An 18,388-nucleotide genomic window follows, 5' to 3' on the forward strand; every position below is an offset into this window, starting at 1 on the left:
ATTTTTGGACGTACAACTACAAGACAAACATTGCATGACGTGTGTATTACGGGCTTCCCACAATGGAATTGGTATTTTATTTCAGCTGCGCGGAGTTAGTCGGTGGTTTTTGAATTTACGAATCGCAGATCGGGTCCCTGAACGTCTCAGCATCGACACGACGTGTTTTCTCCTCCTCCATTAACCCGCCTCGTTTCCTTCCATCTTCGGCTTTGACTCGCTAGCCCATTTGACGGACGCGACGGTGTAACGCACAAGTCCTGCACTTTGAGGTTGGGGAAGCAAAAAAAGACGACGACGTTTGAGACCAATTCGACCGAAAGGGGACATTTGCTGCCACTTTTTTCCGTCGTCGTCGTCTTCGAGCACGCAGTATGGATCCAATGACTCAGTCTGCCCAGATATCCTCGTCGCAGGGGCTCGCCGATGGACAAAATTCAGCTTTGAAAGAACCGAGGCCCTCCGGTAAGAAACGGTCTGAATCCATCACGTTAAACGAAAATTTTGTTTTCAACATATTTGATTCGCGAGCGTCTGTTTCCGTCATTCTTTTTTTGTTATGTCTATTGTCGATGGCCATTGTACTGTATTGACAATAAACCTGTTGTCATATTTGATTAAAAATGGCACCAGCGGGGTTTCGACCCGCGTTTAATATTTTTATTTGTTTAATTTTCGACTTGAACATTTTTAAAAATAATTATTGGAATATATTTGTGCAAAATGTTGTTATCCGCTGCGGTGGAGTAACAGGCAAGTGTTCCTGAAGCCAGCATCTCCTCAAAGCGCAGGACCCTCCTTCCCCATGTTCCTATGATTACCAAAAAAAGCTCGACTATTGATATACAATACATCTTTACTGATATAGTGCTTTCACAACAAGATAACAGTAAGTCTTGTGATTGTTCATCAAGTAATTCAAACAAGCTACCGTTGGTTTCACCTCTGGCCAAATATTATCCTCATTATTATTATTATCATATTTTTTTTTTGTAAGGGAGTGGCAGTTTTCACTGTAACTCCAGGAATCTTTCCATACAAATAAAGCCTTCAAAGCCATGAAAAAAAAATCTTCCGTACACGCTTGGGTGTGGCATGTGATGCTAGCGATATGTCGCTAATTGGACTTTGGATCAAAGTCCGGAAGTTGTGATTTCAAAGGATGCTCTTGCGCATTGTGTCATCACTTCTGTTTGTTTTGGAATATGTCAGAATGGAAGCTCAATTGATTGACTTATTTCGCTCACCGTTATGGCCAAGTATCAGGTAGGCCTATTCTTCTTCTTACTGAAATGCGATCCCCCAATATAAGCAGCTGTCATCTTTCACCGCTCAGCTGTTCCACACGTGTGTGTGTATTAGATGCCAGGCACACTACAATGCGGTCTTTGCTTTAATCTATTGAACCATATTCCAAAATAGGTCATTGAATGTCATTGAAATGTTTGATTCCCGTCAAAATTCCCACCGACGGCCCTCTTTAAAACAACATGGCTGACCGAGTCTCCACAAAACATGGATTTTATAAGAATTTTCAATGGCTGAAAAAGCGCAGCAGTGGTTCAAATCAAGCGAACAACTCGAGTGTTGAAAACCACCACAGCTGTATACAGAAGGGATGTCAAAGTCGGAGTTATATGAGTGCCAGTCAAGAGGCGAGCAGCAGCATTCTGGACCAACTGGAGACGCTTGATGGAGGATTGGCTCACTCCAAAATCAAGTGGATTACACTAATCCAGGCGCGATGTGACATAGGCATGAATGACTTTTTTCCAAAGGGCTTGACTTGAGCCAGCAAGAATTTCTGCGACAGACAAATGGTCCCCCCCCCCAGCCATGAAATAGTGGGGCGGCAGGAGGTGAAACGCGTTATAATTGTCAACAGGGCCGGTCGCAGAGGAAGTGGCACACTTAAAATGAGGACCTAATTTCTCCAACTGCATTGCATCAGAGGAAATCTGCCCACAGCGCACATTTCCCCTGCAGCCTGATTTAGACTTGACACAAATGAACGGCAAGTGCCCACATATAAACAGACGCGCATGCGTGTCATTCCAACGGACACTTAATTGATGTCACGCCGTTCATGACAACACACCTCGGGATGTATCGATAACGGCAATCGCGCAATACGAAAATCGCCACAATATCGTCGCCGTCACGTCGCGATATTAAAAGCGGCACCTCTGTGAAATGGGCCGGGTTCTTTTCCGCTTGTGCCGTTCCCGTGCCCTCTAGCGGTTACCTTATTCATTCATTCATTCATCTTCCGAGCCGCTTGATCCTCACTATGGTCGCGGGGAGTGCTGGAGCCTATCCCAGCTGTCTTCGGGCAGTCGGCGGGGGACACCCTGGATCGGTTACCAGCCAATCGCAGGGCACACAGAAACGAACAATCATTCGCATTCACACTCACACCTCGGGACAATTTAGAGTGTTCAATCAGCCTGCCACGCATATTTTTGGAATGTGGGAGGAAACCGGAGCACCCGGAGAAAACCCACGCAGGCCCGGGGAGAACATGCAAACTCCACACAGGGAGGCCGGAGCTGGAATCGAACCCGGTACCTCTGCACTGTGAAGCCCACGTGCTAACCACTGGACTACCGGGCCGCCCTGGTTACCTTATTCGTGCCGTTCAATTTGAATTAGGCGCCGACGTTCAAGGCCCGTGCCAATCGACAAATTGATTCGATTCGCGATGAGTGCGCGCACGAGCAACGAGATGCCTCAACCTGGAGCGTCATGAGCCAAATGCCGCGTTGTCATGACAGTTTGCGCCGATGAGCCAATAGGAGCAATTGACAGTAAAACAACTGGCCAATCCTATTTCTTTGTCGCCGCTGCCATGTACAAAAACACAATATTGTGCTTTTTTTTTTAAAGCAATATGGTGAGTTTTTATACACGACGGTGAGCTTTTTTTTAAATTTTGCCGACTTCCCCGCAATCTCGTGATAATCATCGTATAATGAGCTACGTATTGTCGTACGGTGACGTTGGATATCGTTGCGTCTCAAAGCACACCGTCGGTTTAAATGAAGATAAAAAAAAGATTGCACTGTTGCGCTTAGTCACAAAGGTAGCGTAATTATGCAACGGTATTTGTCTAATTAGTGCAAAGTGGGAAAGTTCATATTTTCCTCGTGACCGTCATCTGAGAACACCCAACGCACCCAATTTATATCGTCATGCTCACTGGTTGTCCTGTAACTTTGCCATAATTCATTTTATTTCATGTTTTAAAATGGATTCCTTGCTTTTTTTTTGTGTCTGGTCACAGCGCACTCGCAGTGGAAGATCCTTATCGGAATTTTCTCCCCATAAGAAAGAGGGCCTTGATTTCGATTTTGATCTGACAACATCCGATTTTTTTTTTTTTTTTTCCGAGACACAATTCCCTCATGTTTCAAAAACATGTTTTCAACCAGCATGGAAAGAAATGAATTTAGGACGTCGATCTGCCAGTACAACAGACAAAATGTTGACTTGCTGCAAAAAGCCGAATTTGCCTTGATTCGACCTCTAAAGCTTTGGGTGACGTTTGAATTTTTTTCAGCGTCTCGTCCTATGTGTAACCTTCTAAAGTGAGCAGAATAACGCTGTGACCTGCTTGCAAGTGAACAGCAGTGACTTCACTTTTACAACCGTGTCGCCCTGCTGAAAAGAGTCCATTGATCAAAATGGGCAGGGCTGCTGCGCAAGAGGCTCCGGAACACCCGAGTCTTTTCTGCCTCCCGCTTGGATCATTTCACCCAGGTCACCAATGTGGGGGAGAAGCGATGATAAAGCTCAGCGATCACACCATCTGGGTTAAAAAAAAAAAAAAAGAAGCTCTCCGTAATGTTTTTTTAATCCAAACGAGTGTGGGAAAGCTGAGAGCTTACAAATTAAAGGTGTGGCATCTGGGGGCAAAAGGCCTGAAGTGAGCCACGAGATGGAATGCCGCTCGGCAAGGGCGCACCAACCCCAACCTGCAAAGCCTGTACCACATCCACGTGCCACGCCTCCCCTCCCAAAAGGGAGTCGATGTGAAAGAGGCGTAGTAGTCGTAGCTCTCCACGCATTCCTCGACATAAACAAGAATGCGCGACTCGCCGAACGTCAGCCAGCCCATTCAAAACATTTCAAATGTCAGCCATCAAAGTCGCCGGGGAAACCGTGCGACGTCAGCACTGTGACCTCGAGAGAAAGAGAGCAAAGAGGCCATTGTCTATTTTGGACTTTTTTTTTTTTTCCAGAAGACATGAAACGGTATCGGAGCTGTCATGCGCATGATCTTTTATTTTTTTAATTTTATTTTTTTGTAATGTCATGCGCATGATCTTTTTTTTTTTTTTTTTTTTTTTTTAAAATGTCATGCTCCATTTTTGCAACACAAGCCCAGCGAAAGAAGCTCTCAAATGGCAAAATGTGCAATTGGAACCTGCAAAGGCGAAAAAAAAAAAAAGTCGGAAGACGACGGGCAAGAGTCGAAATAAGGACTCATTCATTCATTCATCTTCCGTACCGCTTGATCCTCACTAGGGTCGCGGGGGGTGCTGGAGCCTATCCCAGCCTTCTTCGGGCAGTAGGCGGGGGACACCCTGAACTGGTTGCCAGCCAATCACAGGGCACACAGAGACGAACAACCATTCGCACTCACACTCACACCTAGGGACAATTTAGAGTGTTCAATCAGCCTGCCACGCATGTTTTTGGAATGTGGGAGGAAACCGGAGCACCCGGAGAAAACCCACGCAGGCCCGGGGAGAACATGCAAACTCCACACAGGGAGGCCAGAGCTGGAATCGAACCTGGTACCTCTGCACTGTGAAGCCGAAGTGCTAACCACTGGACTACCGGGCCGCCCGAAATAAGGACTCTGAAAGTCAAAATGAATTTGCAGTACTCAAAAGTCCACATCCCTGACGAGTCTACTGGCCAAGTCTTTGTACTCGGTTACTTCCTCCCGTTGTAAAGCTGCATGTGCATGTCATAGAGTCGAAAAAGTGAAAGTGCTTCTGCACTGATGCAGTTGCAGTGGGGGGGGGGGGGGGTTTGATTGTTCTCTTTGCATTCACCACTCTTCTGGCTTTTTGTTTTTGTTTTTTTTGTTTTCATTTTGTTCCAGATTCCTTTCTTTCCTCCTCGCCTGTAGCTCTCATTCCGTCGTCACATGGCAAGTGGACGCTTCTCTTAATGCCGCTCGCCTGCTTCTCCATCTCTCTTCCTAGTGCGCGGCCCTCGCTCCCCAAAGTCCGAACTCCGCTCTTTGCCCCGTAGCGCTCTTGCCGTGCCTGTCTCGCCAAAGTCACAAGTCTGGAATCGTGTGACGCAGCCCAAAAAAAAACCCCAAAAAGCGCCTTATTCCAATCGCATGATTCTACGTCTTGTTGCGCGTCTTTAAGACGTGGGCCTCCGCAGCTGCCGCGAGTCCTGTTTCGGTCCTTATCGCCTGCGAGTGAACATGATTGAGGTCAGCGGGCCCGACTGCGGGTTTGAGATAATCCCCAGATTGCCACCCTTATTTTAAGACGGCAAGAGGAGTTGACGCTCTATTGGCTGGGGGTAGGAACCTAAAAATGGATCAGATTGGCGTCCCGCAAGGGGGGTTGGTCCCACCCTCCTCCTTACCCAGTATCTGACCCCGCCCGACCCCCTCATCAGACAGAGCAGCCAGGCGACTCCAAGGAAGGAAGAGTTGCACCCCCCCCTCCCCGACCCCCCAGCCCAATGAGGACACGGGCCCCCGCCCCTCCCGGCCGCCATCTCGCCCTTCAGCCATCTCGCTATCTGCTTGTGGCTTTGCACATGTCACGCTTCCTTGCTTTTGATCTTGCTTTTTTAGTGAAAATCTTTGATCAGCTGCTTTTCACCGTTTAGTGCCATATCGGTAGGGGCTAGCGTAGCACCTCGCGATGCTCGCCTTAGGCGGTAGATGGACCTGAAGGTTTCTTGTTGACGCCCTTCAGTATGATGCCAGAATGAAATGTTGTGTCTTCACGGTAAGGACGCTTTGTGTTCATTTTTGCGCATCTCCACAAACGGCAACATTCAAGGAACGCTGCAGTCGTGTCTGTCAAAACGCCAATCCATAATCACAAATGACTCGAAATGAAATCACCGATTCATTTTACGACAGTGCCGTTAAAAATGAGTAGCGTACAGATTGGATCTCAACAAGGTAGTCTCGGGAGTGTGAGTGCGTTGCTGCTTTGCAACCCCTCAAAATAGCAATTACTACTTTCCTGTTGGACATTTGATGGCATTTTTAACTCACTGAGACAAAGACTCTCGTTTTAGTTGGGCACTTTGTATGTATCCCTTATATTCAGCCGCTAGCTGTACCTTGGACCACTTTTCGCGGTGGTCCTGATCTTTCTCCGCATCACCTTGAGAAGTTTTACCACAACTGCGGTCTCTTCTTGGCTTCTTTGAATCTGCCATCATGCCGTAAAGTCGGCCGATTACCGGCCAATGGCCAACGCTGGCTGCGGCGTCTTTTTTGGGGGGGAATTTGGTCAGACTCTTGTGGAAAGAGCAGCCAAAATCCGTCGAGGTCAGTTCCGATTGAGCGATGCCGCTTCTTGCCATAATTGCAGCATCGCCCGGTGCTGCATTTGTCGGTTGGTCAGCCGGAAAAGCTACAACGAAGGAATAATTTGACATTTTGGTGTGCAGTGCCTCACGTGTTGACTCGTTAGGGAACTTCATTGCGAGTTCTGTACGTCCGAGGGACAAGGTGCAGTCGTTTTGTCGGGGTCTGCTGCTCCACGATCTCATTCTGACTCGGGTGCCCCGCCCGTGTCAGTTGCCTCCTCATCGCAGCTGCAGTCCGGCGAAACGAGAAGGCCCATCCCGTGCGCTCATCGACCTCACTTTCCCATGAGCCGATGCATGAACGCTTGGGCTGCAGTAGCAGTAAGGCCTTATACGTAGTTAAGAACTAGAGATTCGATGTGATCTGTATGACTTGGCCTGCTTTCTCTTCTCCTTTGCTGTCGTCCTCCGTGCGTGTCAATGCAGACGTAAAGACGGTCCTGGGTTCCGGCAGGCCCGGGGAAGGGGTCGCAACGACCCTTCGCTTTTCTTCTCAGCCGGCGGGCTCGATTTCGCCCGATCAGTCCGGAGGCGAGGCGGAGTCCGAGTCGCTCGTAAAGATGTCTCCGGTTTCTGAGCGCATCAAGGCTCTGGAAGCGCTCGTCGCCAAAAAGGAGATGGATTTTAGAAACGACTGTTCCTCGCACCACAAAGCTCCTCGCCACCATGACAGATCTCCCTCTGACGTTGCAAAAACTCACAAGCGTTGCGTGGAGGAGGAAAACACGCCAACGGTTCCGACGAAAAGAGGCTCTCCTGATCAGGAATCGCCCGAATCGCCCTTTGAGGTACTGGGAGAGTTGCGACAAATTGAGTTTGAAGAAACGGAAGCTTGGATGAAAGCTCACCGACCGCCCGTGCCAGACTTGCATGCCGCGGGCTTGGTTAAAGGCGCCGGTTCCTCCGAATTTCAGCCGACTGTGGAAAATCCTGATTTGGCGACACCTTCTGGCCTCTCCGATGCGTTCGTGGACTCGTCACATGATCCTCCAAAACCGAAGGAGCCGCAAGAAGGGACCTGCGCCGGGCAGGCGGACTTTGACCATAACTTTCTGCCGACAGCCGCCATGTGGCCTCAGCGGGACAATTGTGGTGTCCGAGCTTCACCGGAGCTTGATTCGGCGCAACCGCCTCTTTCCTCCGGCTTTGAGTCGCCATGTCCTCCCATCTCCCCTCCGGACGAGGGCGTTTTGGACGCTCCCGATGACAAGAGGACCACTTGGACTGGCGATCCGGAGCCTGTAGAGGCCAGGGAAGCAGATAGTTCAGGGGAGTCTGAGGAAACGGTTCTTGAAGATGATTTCATTCCTGACTCTCCAAAATCAGACCCGACATTGGATGACATCATCTCTTCTCCTGCCGTCTCCTTCCCCGATGCAGCAAGGGTGACGCCGCCAGTCAGATCAGAAAGAAAGCTCATGCAGGTCCCCACCATTAATGTCATAGAAACCGAAGAGCCCAACTGCAGTGACGATGAGATGGAGATTGAATTTGAGGAAGAAGACGAGGAGGGTGTCAACGAGGGACCAAAAACTGCAGACTCGGCTCCAGAGGATAGTCATGAAGCACCTAACAGAAGGCCTGTCGAAACGGAATTCATCGAAGGCTATTCTCCTCCTTCCTCTCCCGTCGAATCTGATGATGAACGCGACCGTCCGGAAAAGATCCTCGGTCCTCAACCGGATGCGTTCTTAGAGAGGGCAGAACTGAACGAGTCTGGATTTGACTTATTCCCGGAGCAATCTGAACAATCAAAGACCGCTCCCTTTTCTTTGATAGATGGAAGCAAAGACACACCGGGCAATGAAGAAGAGTGGTCAGATGAAGCTCGACAAAATATTGCCGGACAAGACCAAGCTGATATTGATCCTGCCCTCTGCGCACCCCAACGTGAAAAGGACTTTGTTGTCTTTTCGAGAACTAGTTTTATGCGAGGCGATACTTACGAGGGGCAGTCGTTTGAGTACGACGAGGCGTCGTCTCCCTTCTGCGAGAACGAGCTCATGACAAAAGGAGCCAAAGACGACTTTCTTCCAGGCTCTGCTCAAATTGATACTCCGACGCAGGACGCCTTGCCGAACCGCCACGAAGCGAACGCGTCCGCCGGCCGTCATTTCGCCGGTGATCCGTCCGACGCTTCAGATACGACCGTCCCAGAGAACATCTCCGCCTCTGAGCCCGTCGATAGTTTTGTGGAGTTCATGAGAGAGTGTCTCAAATCGAGGGAGGGCAAAGAACCGGATGACTCTCAAAGCGTTCCCTCCGATGACGAGGACGGTCTGGAGTCAACTCCGATTGCGCCGATGGATACGGAAGAGGAGCAACCGACAATCGGTCCTCCCGAACAGTCGGGCAGCGGTCGAGTGGCCGAAGAAGAAACGCCGCCTCCTCGATCCAAGACTCCAGAAAATGAGAACGCCGCGTGTATCCGCCAGGCTTCTGTTACTCCGCTGACAAGCGCGGCGTGTTCGCAAAGCAACACACTTGGCACCGACTGCGCTTATTCCGAAGCGGTAGATGCCGTTGACCTGTGGGTGGCGGAGGCCTCTCATCTTGCCGAGCATGTCTTGATGGCGATACTAACCCACGTATCAGGTAATGCTAATTCTTTTTGGCTAGTAGCCCGGCGGCTGTCGCCGGCTGCGCGTCAGACCTGAGCCGCTGGGTTTGCTGTGGCATAGAGAGCTTATTTAAGTCGCTGATGTTCGGTTGGGACTATCCGGTGACAACGCACAGATGTAAAACTACGACGGCGGTTTGGTGTACGGCCCACGGCAAAGTACGAGTCCAAAGTACTGCCGGGCCTCTCTGCAAACAATCTTACATGCGTCGTCTTCTCTGCCCAGGTTGTTAGTTTCTGAATGTTGGAACCTCACGACTTCAGTGGTATTGCCGCGTTGTTTTCCGATGGTGATCGGGTTCATGGGGGGCTTTTTATGGGGGGGGGGGGGGCTTTACGAGTGAGAATGGACCCCGTCTGACCTTGTGCTTGCAGTCTGTCTTTTGCTTCACTTGGTCCCGTTTTTGTTCGTTTGTGTCCCTGTACACCGAGAGTGTCTTGTGGTTGCAGTGTACACCTCTTATACCCCTTTTACACCCCGCCCCCCCCCCCAAAAAGAATTGGTGGTCATTCAGCGCCAGGGCTGTGCTGAGTTGGTATTGAACAACAATGTGTTTGGCTTTCCACCTGCGAAGGGCCAAGTAGGAGCGACATCAGTATAAAGCGTCCAAACGTCACTGCTGACGTCGACGTTTACCCAAGAGTGCCTATGCAATTAATAATAATAATAATAATAATAATAATAATAATGCGCTGTTAGCATCTTCTCGGTAACTTAGCATAGCATCAATTCTACTTACATGTAACTGTCGTCAGGGACACGCAATCAGCAAACGCTTCTATCTTTCCTCATCATTGGAGATGATCCCGATGCTAGCAGCGAGTCAGCAATCGCATGCTAGCCACATCCGCCATCTGCTATTCTGCTCGGATAGCAATTGCGCCGGAGTTTGATGCAAAACCTTCGCGTGTTCAGGGAGTCATTCGGCAACATCCGTCACCGTCGTGATAACCCCACCGGCCCCGCCCCCTGACGTAGTTGGGGGCCAAAGTCTGGCGCCAACCCGGGGAGTTACGCGGTGCGGAACTAGCAAGACCACAAGCGCGGCGACGTAAAAGGGCCCGAAGCGCTTCACTAGGTACTGCGAAAGCGGCCCACCGCACCAGAGCGCCGACGATAAGGCAGCAGGGCCAAACAAAGAGAGCAAACAGCCGCAGTTAGACGGGACAATCCGGCTCTCGGTTAGCCTCTCGGCAATCCGGGAACGCGCGCGAGCACGCACTCGCGCAGCCCTTTTTTTCCCCTGTGTGCTCATTTTTGAGCCCTTAAGAATTCACATCTTTGGCCAAGGTGACCCTTTTCCCTGCCTGCGCCGATGCAGGCAAAATTCTCCCATGGCGGTATGCGCTGTTGACGCAACCTCACTGTTGGCTTATAGCGAGCGGCCTGAGTCAGGGAACAATAGAGCCCTCTTTGTTTCCCTTTGAGCTCCGTCAACAGTGCTGCTGCTGCTCGCGAGCTACCGCGGCTGAACACGTAATCTCTTTTGCATGATCTGAATTATTAAACGCGTTACATGGCGGACAGCTTTTTTTTTTTTTAATTTAATTTATTTTTTGGGTGGTTATTTGTCTTCAGGTCTGGCAAAGACACGTGGAGCCAAAGTTGTGTTTCTCAAGCTGGCGAAATGAATTGCACAAAATGATGTTGCGGCATTTAAAAATAATTTTTTTTTAAAAAAGCACAGTCATGCAGACCCACACGGCTCCGGCGATACAAACGCAAACCAACGACTCATCCCTGCCCGTCACTTTGAGCCAATTAAAATTTCTCAACTGAAATATGATGATGTGCCGTATCATCTTTTTTGTTTTTCACCCAACAAATTGCATATGACAGGACGAGGTGGATACGAGGAAGCAAAATTTTTCCAAATGCTGCTACGACGTCATCCTTTTCATAAGATGGACAACTTTTGACCCCGTGAAAATGTCCATTTTTAAATGCATGAATTAGAATTCAGCCTGACATTTTGTCACCAAAAACCGCAAACTGGAATTCCCACTTGTACGGTTTGAGACTCTTGAGCTAAATATATGACCCTCCCCCTCCCCGACCTGCCCCCTTTTGGGCACGCAAAAATAAAAGCCCCGAGCACCAGACGCAAGCTGTCTGAAGGCACCGAGTCACATGACGCCTCCACCGCTCGACACGAGACTTTTGGATCAAACGCACACACACCTTTGCTTCCCTCCGGCGGTTTGAGAGCGCCGAGCCACTCTGACGTTACGCAACACTGGCATAGAGGCCATCATTTCTGCATGCGCGACTCTCAACAAACAAGGCCGGCCGGGGGCCCCCCACCGCCACTCCGCCGTTCAACCGTGCGTGATTTCCCTCGGGCGGGCTTGTGCCGATGCAACGCAACAACGCGCTCACCCTCCGCTTTGTCCGCAGTCAAGGATCTGATTCACTGGCGGGACCCCAAGAAGTCGGGCCTGGTCTTTGGCCTGTCCATGCTGGTGCTGCTGTCGCTGGCCGCCTTCAGCGTCATCAGCGTGGTCTCCTACCTGCTCCTGGCGCTGCTCTGCGTCACCATCACCTTCCGCATCTACAAGTCGGTCGTCCAGGCCGTGCAGAAGTCCAGCGACGGACACCCCTTCAAGTAAGCGCCCTCGCCCCCCCGTCGGATCCCAAACTGCCAATTGAGGCGCATTGGCCTTTCGCCGAAACGGAAGCCGCGGAAGGTGCCGGCCAGCTCCGAAGGGCCATCGTGTCGACCCCCCCCCCCCCCCCCCCCCTTTGAAGGGCGTCTATTTCAAGGCGAACCTTTGCGTTGTCAGCTGGGGGTTCTGTTACGGATGTAATACTTCCCCCAGAATCGCCAATCGCAGTTGACCGCGACCACATCCGGCCTTTTCGGTTCTTATTTTCGTCGCCAAAGCAAACGTCCAAAATAGAACTCGGGACTGGCAAAGCCCGCTTTCAAAAGCTCACGTGTTCCTCCTCCCTGCAGATCGCTGATAGATAAGGATGTCAGCATTGCCCCCGAGACCTTCCGCAAGCACGTGGACACCAGCCTGGCCTACATTAACCGAGCCCTGAAGCAGACGAGCCGCCTCTTCCTGGTCGAGGACCTCGTGGACTCCCTCAAGGTGAGCCGCTTTTCTGCCAAGTCCACTGAGGAGAGAGGGGGAGGCCATGCCGAGCGGCACTGCCCCCATTTGAGAATTGGACTTTTGACAGCACCGATTCACGCCTCTGACTTTTTCTATCAATTATAAGAAATTTCGTTTAGGGACAGCACTGTGCTCATTTGGCGCTGAAACACGTTCATACAAAGAACGTGTTTGTCTTTCTCGCCCGAGAGCGAACTGGGAGCGACGTCATGACATCATCGTAAAGCGCCTGAAGGTCACCGCTGACGTCGACGTTTACCCAAGAGTGCCTATGCAATTAATAATAATAATAATAATAATAATAATAATGCGCGGGTGGCCCAGTAGTCCAGTGGTTAGCACGTGGGCTTCACAGTGCAGAGGTACCGGGTTCGATTCCAGCTCCGGCCTCCCTGTGTGGCGTTTGCATGTTCTCCCCGGGCCTGCGTGGGTTTTCTCCGGGTGCTCCGGTTTGCTCCCACATTCCAAAAATATGCATGGCAGGCTGATTGAACACTCTAAATTGTCCCTAGGTGTGAGTGTGAGTGCGAATGGTTGTTTGTTTCTGTGTGCCCTGCGATTGGCTGGCAACCGATTCAGGGTGTCCCCCGCCTACTGCCCGGAGACGGCTGGGATAGGCTCCAGCACCCCCCGCGACCCTAGTGAGGATCAAGCGGTTCGGAAGATGAATGGATGGATAATAATGCGCTGTTAGCATCTTCTAGGTAACTTAGCTTAGCATCGATGATACGTCGACGTAGCGTATAACAGTCGGGGAGATGCAATCAACGCTTTGCTCATCTTCGGAGATGATCCCGAGGCTGCCTGCGAGTCGGAGATTGCGTGCTAGCTGGGCACATTCGTCTGCGCTTTTTTTGGGCGGGGGGGGGGGGGGGGGCTCAACAGTTCAGGGAGTCATTCCTGGATATCTGCAATCGTCGCGATAACCGCGACTCTCTTACGTAGTTGGTGTCCGACCCGAAAAATAATTGGGACTAGCTTAGGCAGCAGTTTCAAGCACCAGAGCGAGAGCTGATTTCACTGGTGGAGAAAAATAAAATAAAATTTAAAAAAAGGAACTGGTGCTCACTTGCAGCACAAGCTTTTTTTTGGGGGGGGGGGGGGGGGGGGAATGGAGAGCTGGTGCACAATGATTTTCCCTCGACTGCGGCTCGGTCAGTGATGGTTGCGCTTCTTTCTCCCTTTGCGCAGTTGGCCGTGGTCATGTGGCTGCTGACCTACGTGGGCGCCGTCTTTAACGGCATCACCATCCTCATCCTCGGTAAGACCCGCGACGGAGGCGCCCTGGAGCCGTCCGGCATGTCGCTAAACGTCACGTGCTGTCTGATTATGGTCTTGCGCGTGCCCCCCGGGTCGGTTGGGGCAATGGAAACGCACCAAAGACCATCTCTTTGTTGACTTGCTGTCTGATCTGGATTCGACTGCTTTTTCGAGCATGTGTATCGGAAACTTAAAGAGCTCGTCTACATTTTTCGTACAAAAAGTCAAAAGAAAGGAAAGAAGGAATGCGGGGAAATTGCAAAATTCCACTCGGTTGACTGGCTTTGCCCTTCTCCGCAGCGGACATCCTGCTCTTCGCCGTGCCGCCCATCTACGAGAAGAACAAGGTGAGCGGCGGCTGCTGGCCGACACAAACGCACAAACGCGGTCCGGACACGTCCGAGCCGCAATTGTGTCGTCATCTGACTTCCGTTGACGCCGCGGTTGTTGGTTCGAATTTTGTGAATGAAAGACGGCACGTTAAATGTCGACTAAATTCGAATTTATGCACCTCGCTTTTAGCAGAGTGATTGATTGCAAGAGGACCTTAAAAAAATGCATAGTTACAGGGGCGTCAAAGTCATTTCATATTGTGGGCCACGTAGGCCCTCACCATCAAAATAATCCCATATTCTGTTATAAATCACCAAAATATGTATTTCCCTTGTTGGCAAAAGCTTGTCGCTTCTCGTGACAGAGAAGTCCAGCCGCCTTCACCGTGCGTCGTTTAACAAAGTCACCGTCGAAATACGGCTTTGATGCGAATGCTATTTCGCTAGCAATCAGGTAGCCGCCTTTTACTGCTGTTGTCTTCTTCTCTGATTAAAAGTGTTCCCCCTAGCGGATGATCCACGAATTGCAGCGTATTAAAAATATTCATTCTGCGTCTTTTATGGGGTTTTTTTTTTCCACTTTTAAATTATCCAGCGGGCCTGACCGCACTTCCTTGGGGGCCCAGTTCGGTTCCGGCCCATGGGTTGCATGTTTGATAGCATAAATCGCAATATCAAGGGGGGGCGGGATGTCAATTAGGTTATTTTTTTTCAAAATGGTTGTCAAAAAGAAACAGTGATGAGCTCACCCGAGGCTCTGCGTCTACGCGCGTGAGTGCGCCTATTCTGTTTGCGTGCAGGGGGGTGGGGTGGGGGGGGAGTGCATCATTTGTTGTTGACACTCACAAAAGGCTTCATTTGTTCATTTGTTGTGTCCGCAGACGCAGATCGACCAGTACGTGGACCTGGCTCGTACCCAAATCAACACCACCATTGCCAAGTAAGCGCCGCCGCCGCGCCGCTGCCATCTTGGGGTTTAAGCGCAAATATTTTACTGCCTGCTCCACCCCCCCACAGGTTGCAAGAGAAACTCCCCGGCGCCGTGAAGCGCAGCAAAACCGAATGATCCATTTCCACGTCACCCAAAAGAAAACTCCTCACACTCATCTCGGTCATAGGCTCCCCCCCCGCGCCACCCGTCGACACTGAACCTTCGTAGGTAGCAACCAAATCTCTCTTTCATGTCAAAACTACTGCGCTATTGTACCAGAGCGTGAACTAGACTGAATCTCTGGCCTGCTTTCAAGGGTGCATGCGAGCAAAATGTCTGTACTAAAAAAAACGTTTCCCTCGTCTAAGTCAGGAAGACAATTGAAAAAGCGCATCGAAGAATACTAACCTCGTCCTCGGCGTTATTCTCGTCGCTCGGCATAAATTGTCCTTTTTTTTTTTTTTTTTTTGGTGTAGAAATGATTTTGCTTGTCGTTCACGCGTGTTTCTGCACTGCTCTTTTATTTTGAAAACGCCGGCGAGCGGGGCTGCATTGACAACAATAAACGCTTGCAACACTCAGCCGGCTGTGGTGATTTAGTCTAGTTCACGCGGGGCCGCGCTCGAATGGCAACGTTGATTCCAGATTTCAATTCGGCGCGCTAGTCGAACGGCTTTCTTACTAATGTTTGTTTTTTGTTTTCACCACTATGACATTTCTGTGCACTTGCATGTCACAAGTGAGGCAAAACTGCACCGGGCGACATCTGCCGCGACTCGTTACTACTAGTTAGAAAATTATTCTCGTTCGGATTTCCGTCGGTGTCGCAAATCGTACTCGTCGTGCCCACTTGAGCATTTCTTCAATATCCTACCATGTGTGCGGCTTTTTCTTCTCATTCTCACTCGTGCTGATTTTTGACGACTGTGATATTTTGGCACTCTTGCAAGCGACAGTTCGAGTAGTGACGGAAGATTGGACGATCTCACACTTGGCTGGTTTCCGTAGTGGCTACGCAAAGGAATTTGCGCGCGATCCTTACAAGCGCGCCGACGCCCCCACGGGCTGGCGCACTTTGTACTCACTCGTAAAGCAATGCAGCGCGCGAGTAGAAGCAAGTAGAGCACGCAAGTAGACCTTTTGGCGGTGGACGTTTTTTTTTCCCCACTCGTTTGCACGCTTGTATAGAACGACTGCCACCGTTAGTGATGCGCCGGATTTTAACGAGGAGGATTTGATCTCAATGACAGTTTTAGCACACGAGTAGGACAAAGGCTGCCATTTTTAGACCCTTATAAACCCTGGGGGGGGGGGGGGGGGGGGGGAGTAAAAATAACGATATAATTAATTGTACAAGGATTCTTAAAAAAACAAAAAAGTGAAAGAGCCTCCTTGGCGGGCGGCCCGGTAGTCCAGTGGTTAGCACGTGGGCTTCACAGTGCAGAGGTACCGGGTTCGATTCCAGCTCCGGCCTCCCTGTGTGGAGTTTGCATGTTCTCCCCCGGGCCTGCGTGGGTTTTCTCCGGGTGCTCCGGTTTCCTCCCACATTCCGAAAACATGCATGGCAGGCGGATTGAACACTCTAAATTGTCCCTAGGTGTGAGTTTGAGCATGAATGGTTGTTCGTCTCTGTGTGCCCTGCGATTGGCTGGCAACCGATTCAGGGTGTCCCCCGCCTACTTCCCGAAGACAGCTGGGATAGGCTCCAGCACCCCCCGCGACCCTAGTGAGGATCAAGCGGCTCGGAAGATAGCCTCCTTGGCGTTGAATGAGTTAACAGTTAATAGGAGCACGTAGTTGTACTTGTGTGCGGAAATGTCATCCGGTGGTGGTTGGGGGGGGGGGTCAGGGGGGGGGAGCTTTCAGGAAGACATGGCCGTTCGAGTAGTATGCTAGTTTGATGAGTAACGAGAGTGTGTACTCGTCCAATAAATGCTCAAACGCTTTGCATACACTTGCGCATGTATATACTACGACGACTACTACGACGACTACTACGGAAATTCTCAAGACGCGGCAGTTAAGTCAGTGCAATTTAAAGATGCGATAATAGTGTGAGTAGCTTTTGAAGTTTTTTTTGGGGGGGGGGGTCACATTTTTGCAGGCCTCGCATAGTTCTAAAGCGTATGACATTTTCTATTGACTTTATCGTTTTTCGGTATTCCCAGTAGTGCTCGTATCGTCGTGCGTTGGAGCTGCGATGGAAAACGAGACGTGTTTTTGTGTTGGTCGCTCGTGACGTTTCATGACGTTTAGACCGCCCCGACATTCCCCGCCCGCTTTGCATGCGCACGGATGCCGTGTTCGACCCCCCCCCCCCCCCCCCAACACCCCCCACCCTCAATTCCTGCTGTCTTTATCATTCGGCTCAGTTCCGGTAGTACTTGCCAAAAGGCCTCGTACGTTTCTCCTTTCTTGTGCGATATAATGAATGAAGCCGCTTTGCGCAAAGCATGCTGATTTTCATCGGGTATTCACCGTGTGTGGGTGTGTGTGTGTGTGTGTGTGAATGAGAGAGAGAGAGAGGTGTGCCGTGTTTCTTTTGTTGCACTTGATGTCTTTCTCTTAACATGTAAAGTTTAGCTCTTTTGGTTCTACCTTTTTGTTTTTTTTGGTTGGTTGTTTTTTGCGAATGATGTCACAGGAGAGAAAAATGCTGGGGGGCAGTATGTGGTCTCTGTACTCATGTTCAAGTGAAATGAATAAAAACACGTCAAAGGACTGATGGTGTCTTCTGTTTTGATCTAAAATATATAAATATATTTGGTATTGGTTGCGAATCACCCAACAGACCCAAGTCATGGCACGTGCATGGCGGGTTTCATGATTCGGTTTAGGGACCAACAGGTGGCACTGTAGGGCTCCCCCTGCAGCTGCACACCTGTTGGTCATTAGGTAATTTGTGCTTTAAAAGGACTCCCAGGCTGACCACTCGGTGTCGGGTCGTTGTTTGCTCTTGCTGCTGTCATGTTTGTTCTGGTAGTGTTTTGGTTATTGATAGTTTTTGTTTGTTACTTTGGACTTGGTTTTGGATTTAGTTTTCTTGTTTTAAATAGTATTTATTTAAACAATAGTATTTAAAGTACTTGACAAATTGTATTTAATAAATACAATTGACACTTTGGACTTGGTTTTGGATTTAGTTTTCTTGTTTTAAATAGTATTTAAAACAATACTATTTAAAGTACTTGACGAATTGTATTTAATAAATACAGTTCGTCAAGTACACCCTGCTCCTCCCTCCTGCCTGCTTTTTGGGGTCCACCACCACCACCACCACCACCACCACGCAACGTGACAATGGGTAAGTTCATTTGTGATTTTTGTTTTTTTCAATAATGTTCCGGAAACCTCGAGTTGAAGAAATGCATCCCAAAATTCATTTGGTGTTGTATTGCAAGCAAGCCAATGTAACATGTTTCATAACGGGACCAAAATCATAAATCGCAAACGCCGGCTAACTTTTGGGGGGTGGACAACTTGACACACGCTGTGTTGCATTGTGGGTAAGGCCGCCAACATTGCAATCACTTCAAAAAAATC

The 18,388-nt window shown here is 49.9% G+C and overlaps 1 protein-coding gene across 4 annotated transcripts; it reads left to right on the plus strand.

Moving 5' to 3' along the window:
* The first annotated feature begins 138 nt into the window (after positions 1-138).
* rtn3 (reticulon 3) lies at positions 139-17,567 on the plus strand. 4 transcript variants are annotated; one of them, XM_052066228.1, is made up of 9 exons: positions 139-465; positions 5,114-5,161; positions 7,009-9,177; positions 11,601-11,808; positions 12,160-12,298; positions 13,514-13,583; positions 13,883-13,929; positions 14,796-14,854; positions 14,932-17,567. In XM_052066228.1, the coding sequence occupies exons 1-9, from the start codon at positions 375-377 to the stop codon at positions 14,978-14,980; spliced, it is 2,880 nt and encodes a 959-aa protein (XP_051922188.1). In that variant the 5' UTR covers positions 139-374; the 3' UTR covers positions 14,981-17,567. The 4 variants fall into 4 exon arrangements, with proteins under 4 accessions (XP_051922188.1, XP_051922171.1, XP_051922180.1 ...); XM_052066203.1 differs by lacking the exons at positions 139-465; positions 5,114-5,161 and adding an exon at positions 6,737-6,903; XM_052066211.1 differs by lacking the exons at positions 5,114-5,161; positions 7,009-9,177 and having other exon boundaries at positions 165-465.
* The last annotated feature ends 821 nt before the right edge of the window (positions 17,568-18,388 follow it).

The sequence above is a fragment of the Hippocampus zosterae genome, chromosome 1 (assembly GCF_025434085.1).
Source record: "Hippocampus zosterae strain Florida chromosome 1, ASM2543408v3, whole genome shotgun sequence".
Classification (NCBI taxonomy): domain Eukaryota; kingdom Metazoa; phylum Chordata; class Actinopteri; order Syngnathiformes; family Syngnathidae; genus Hippocampus; species Hippocampus zosterae.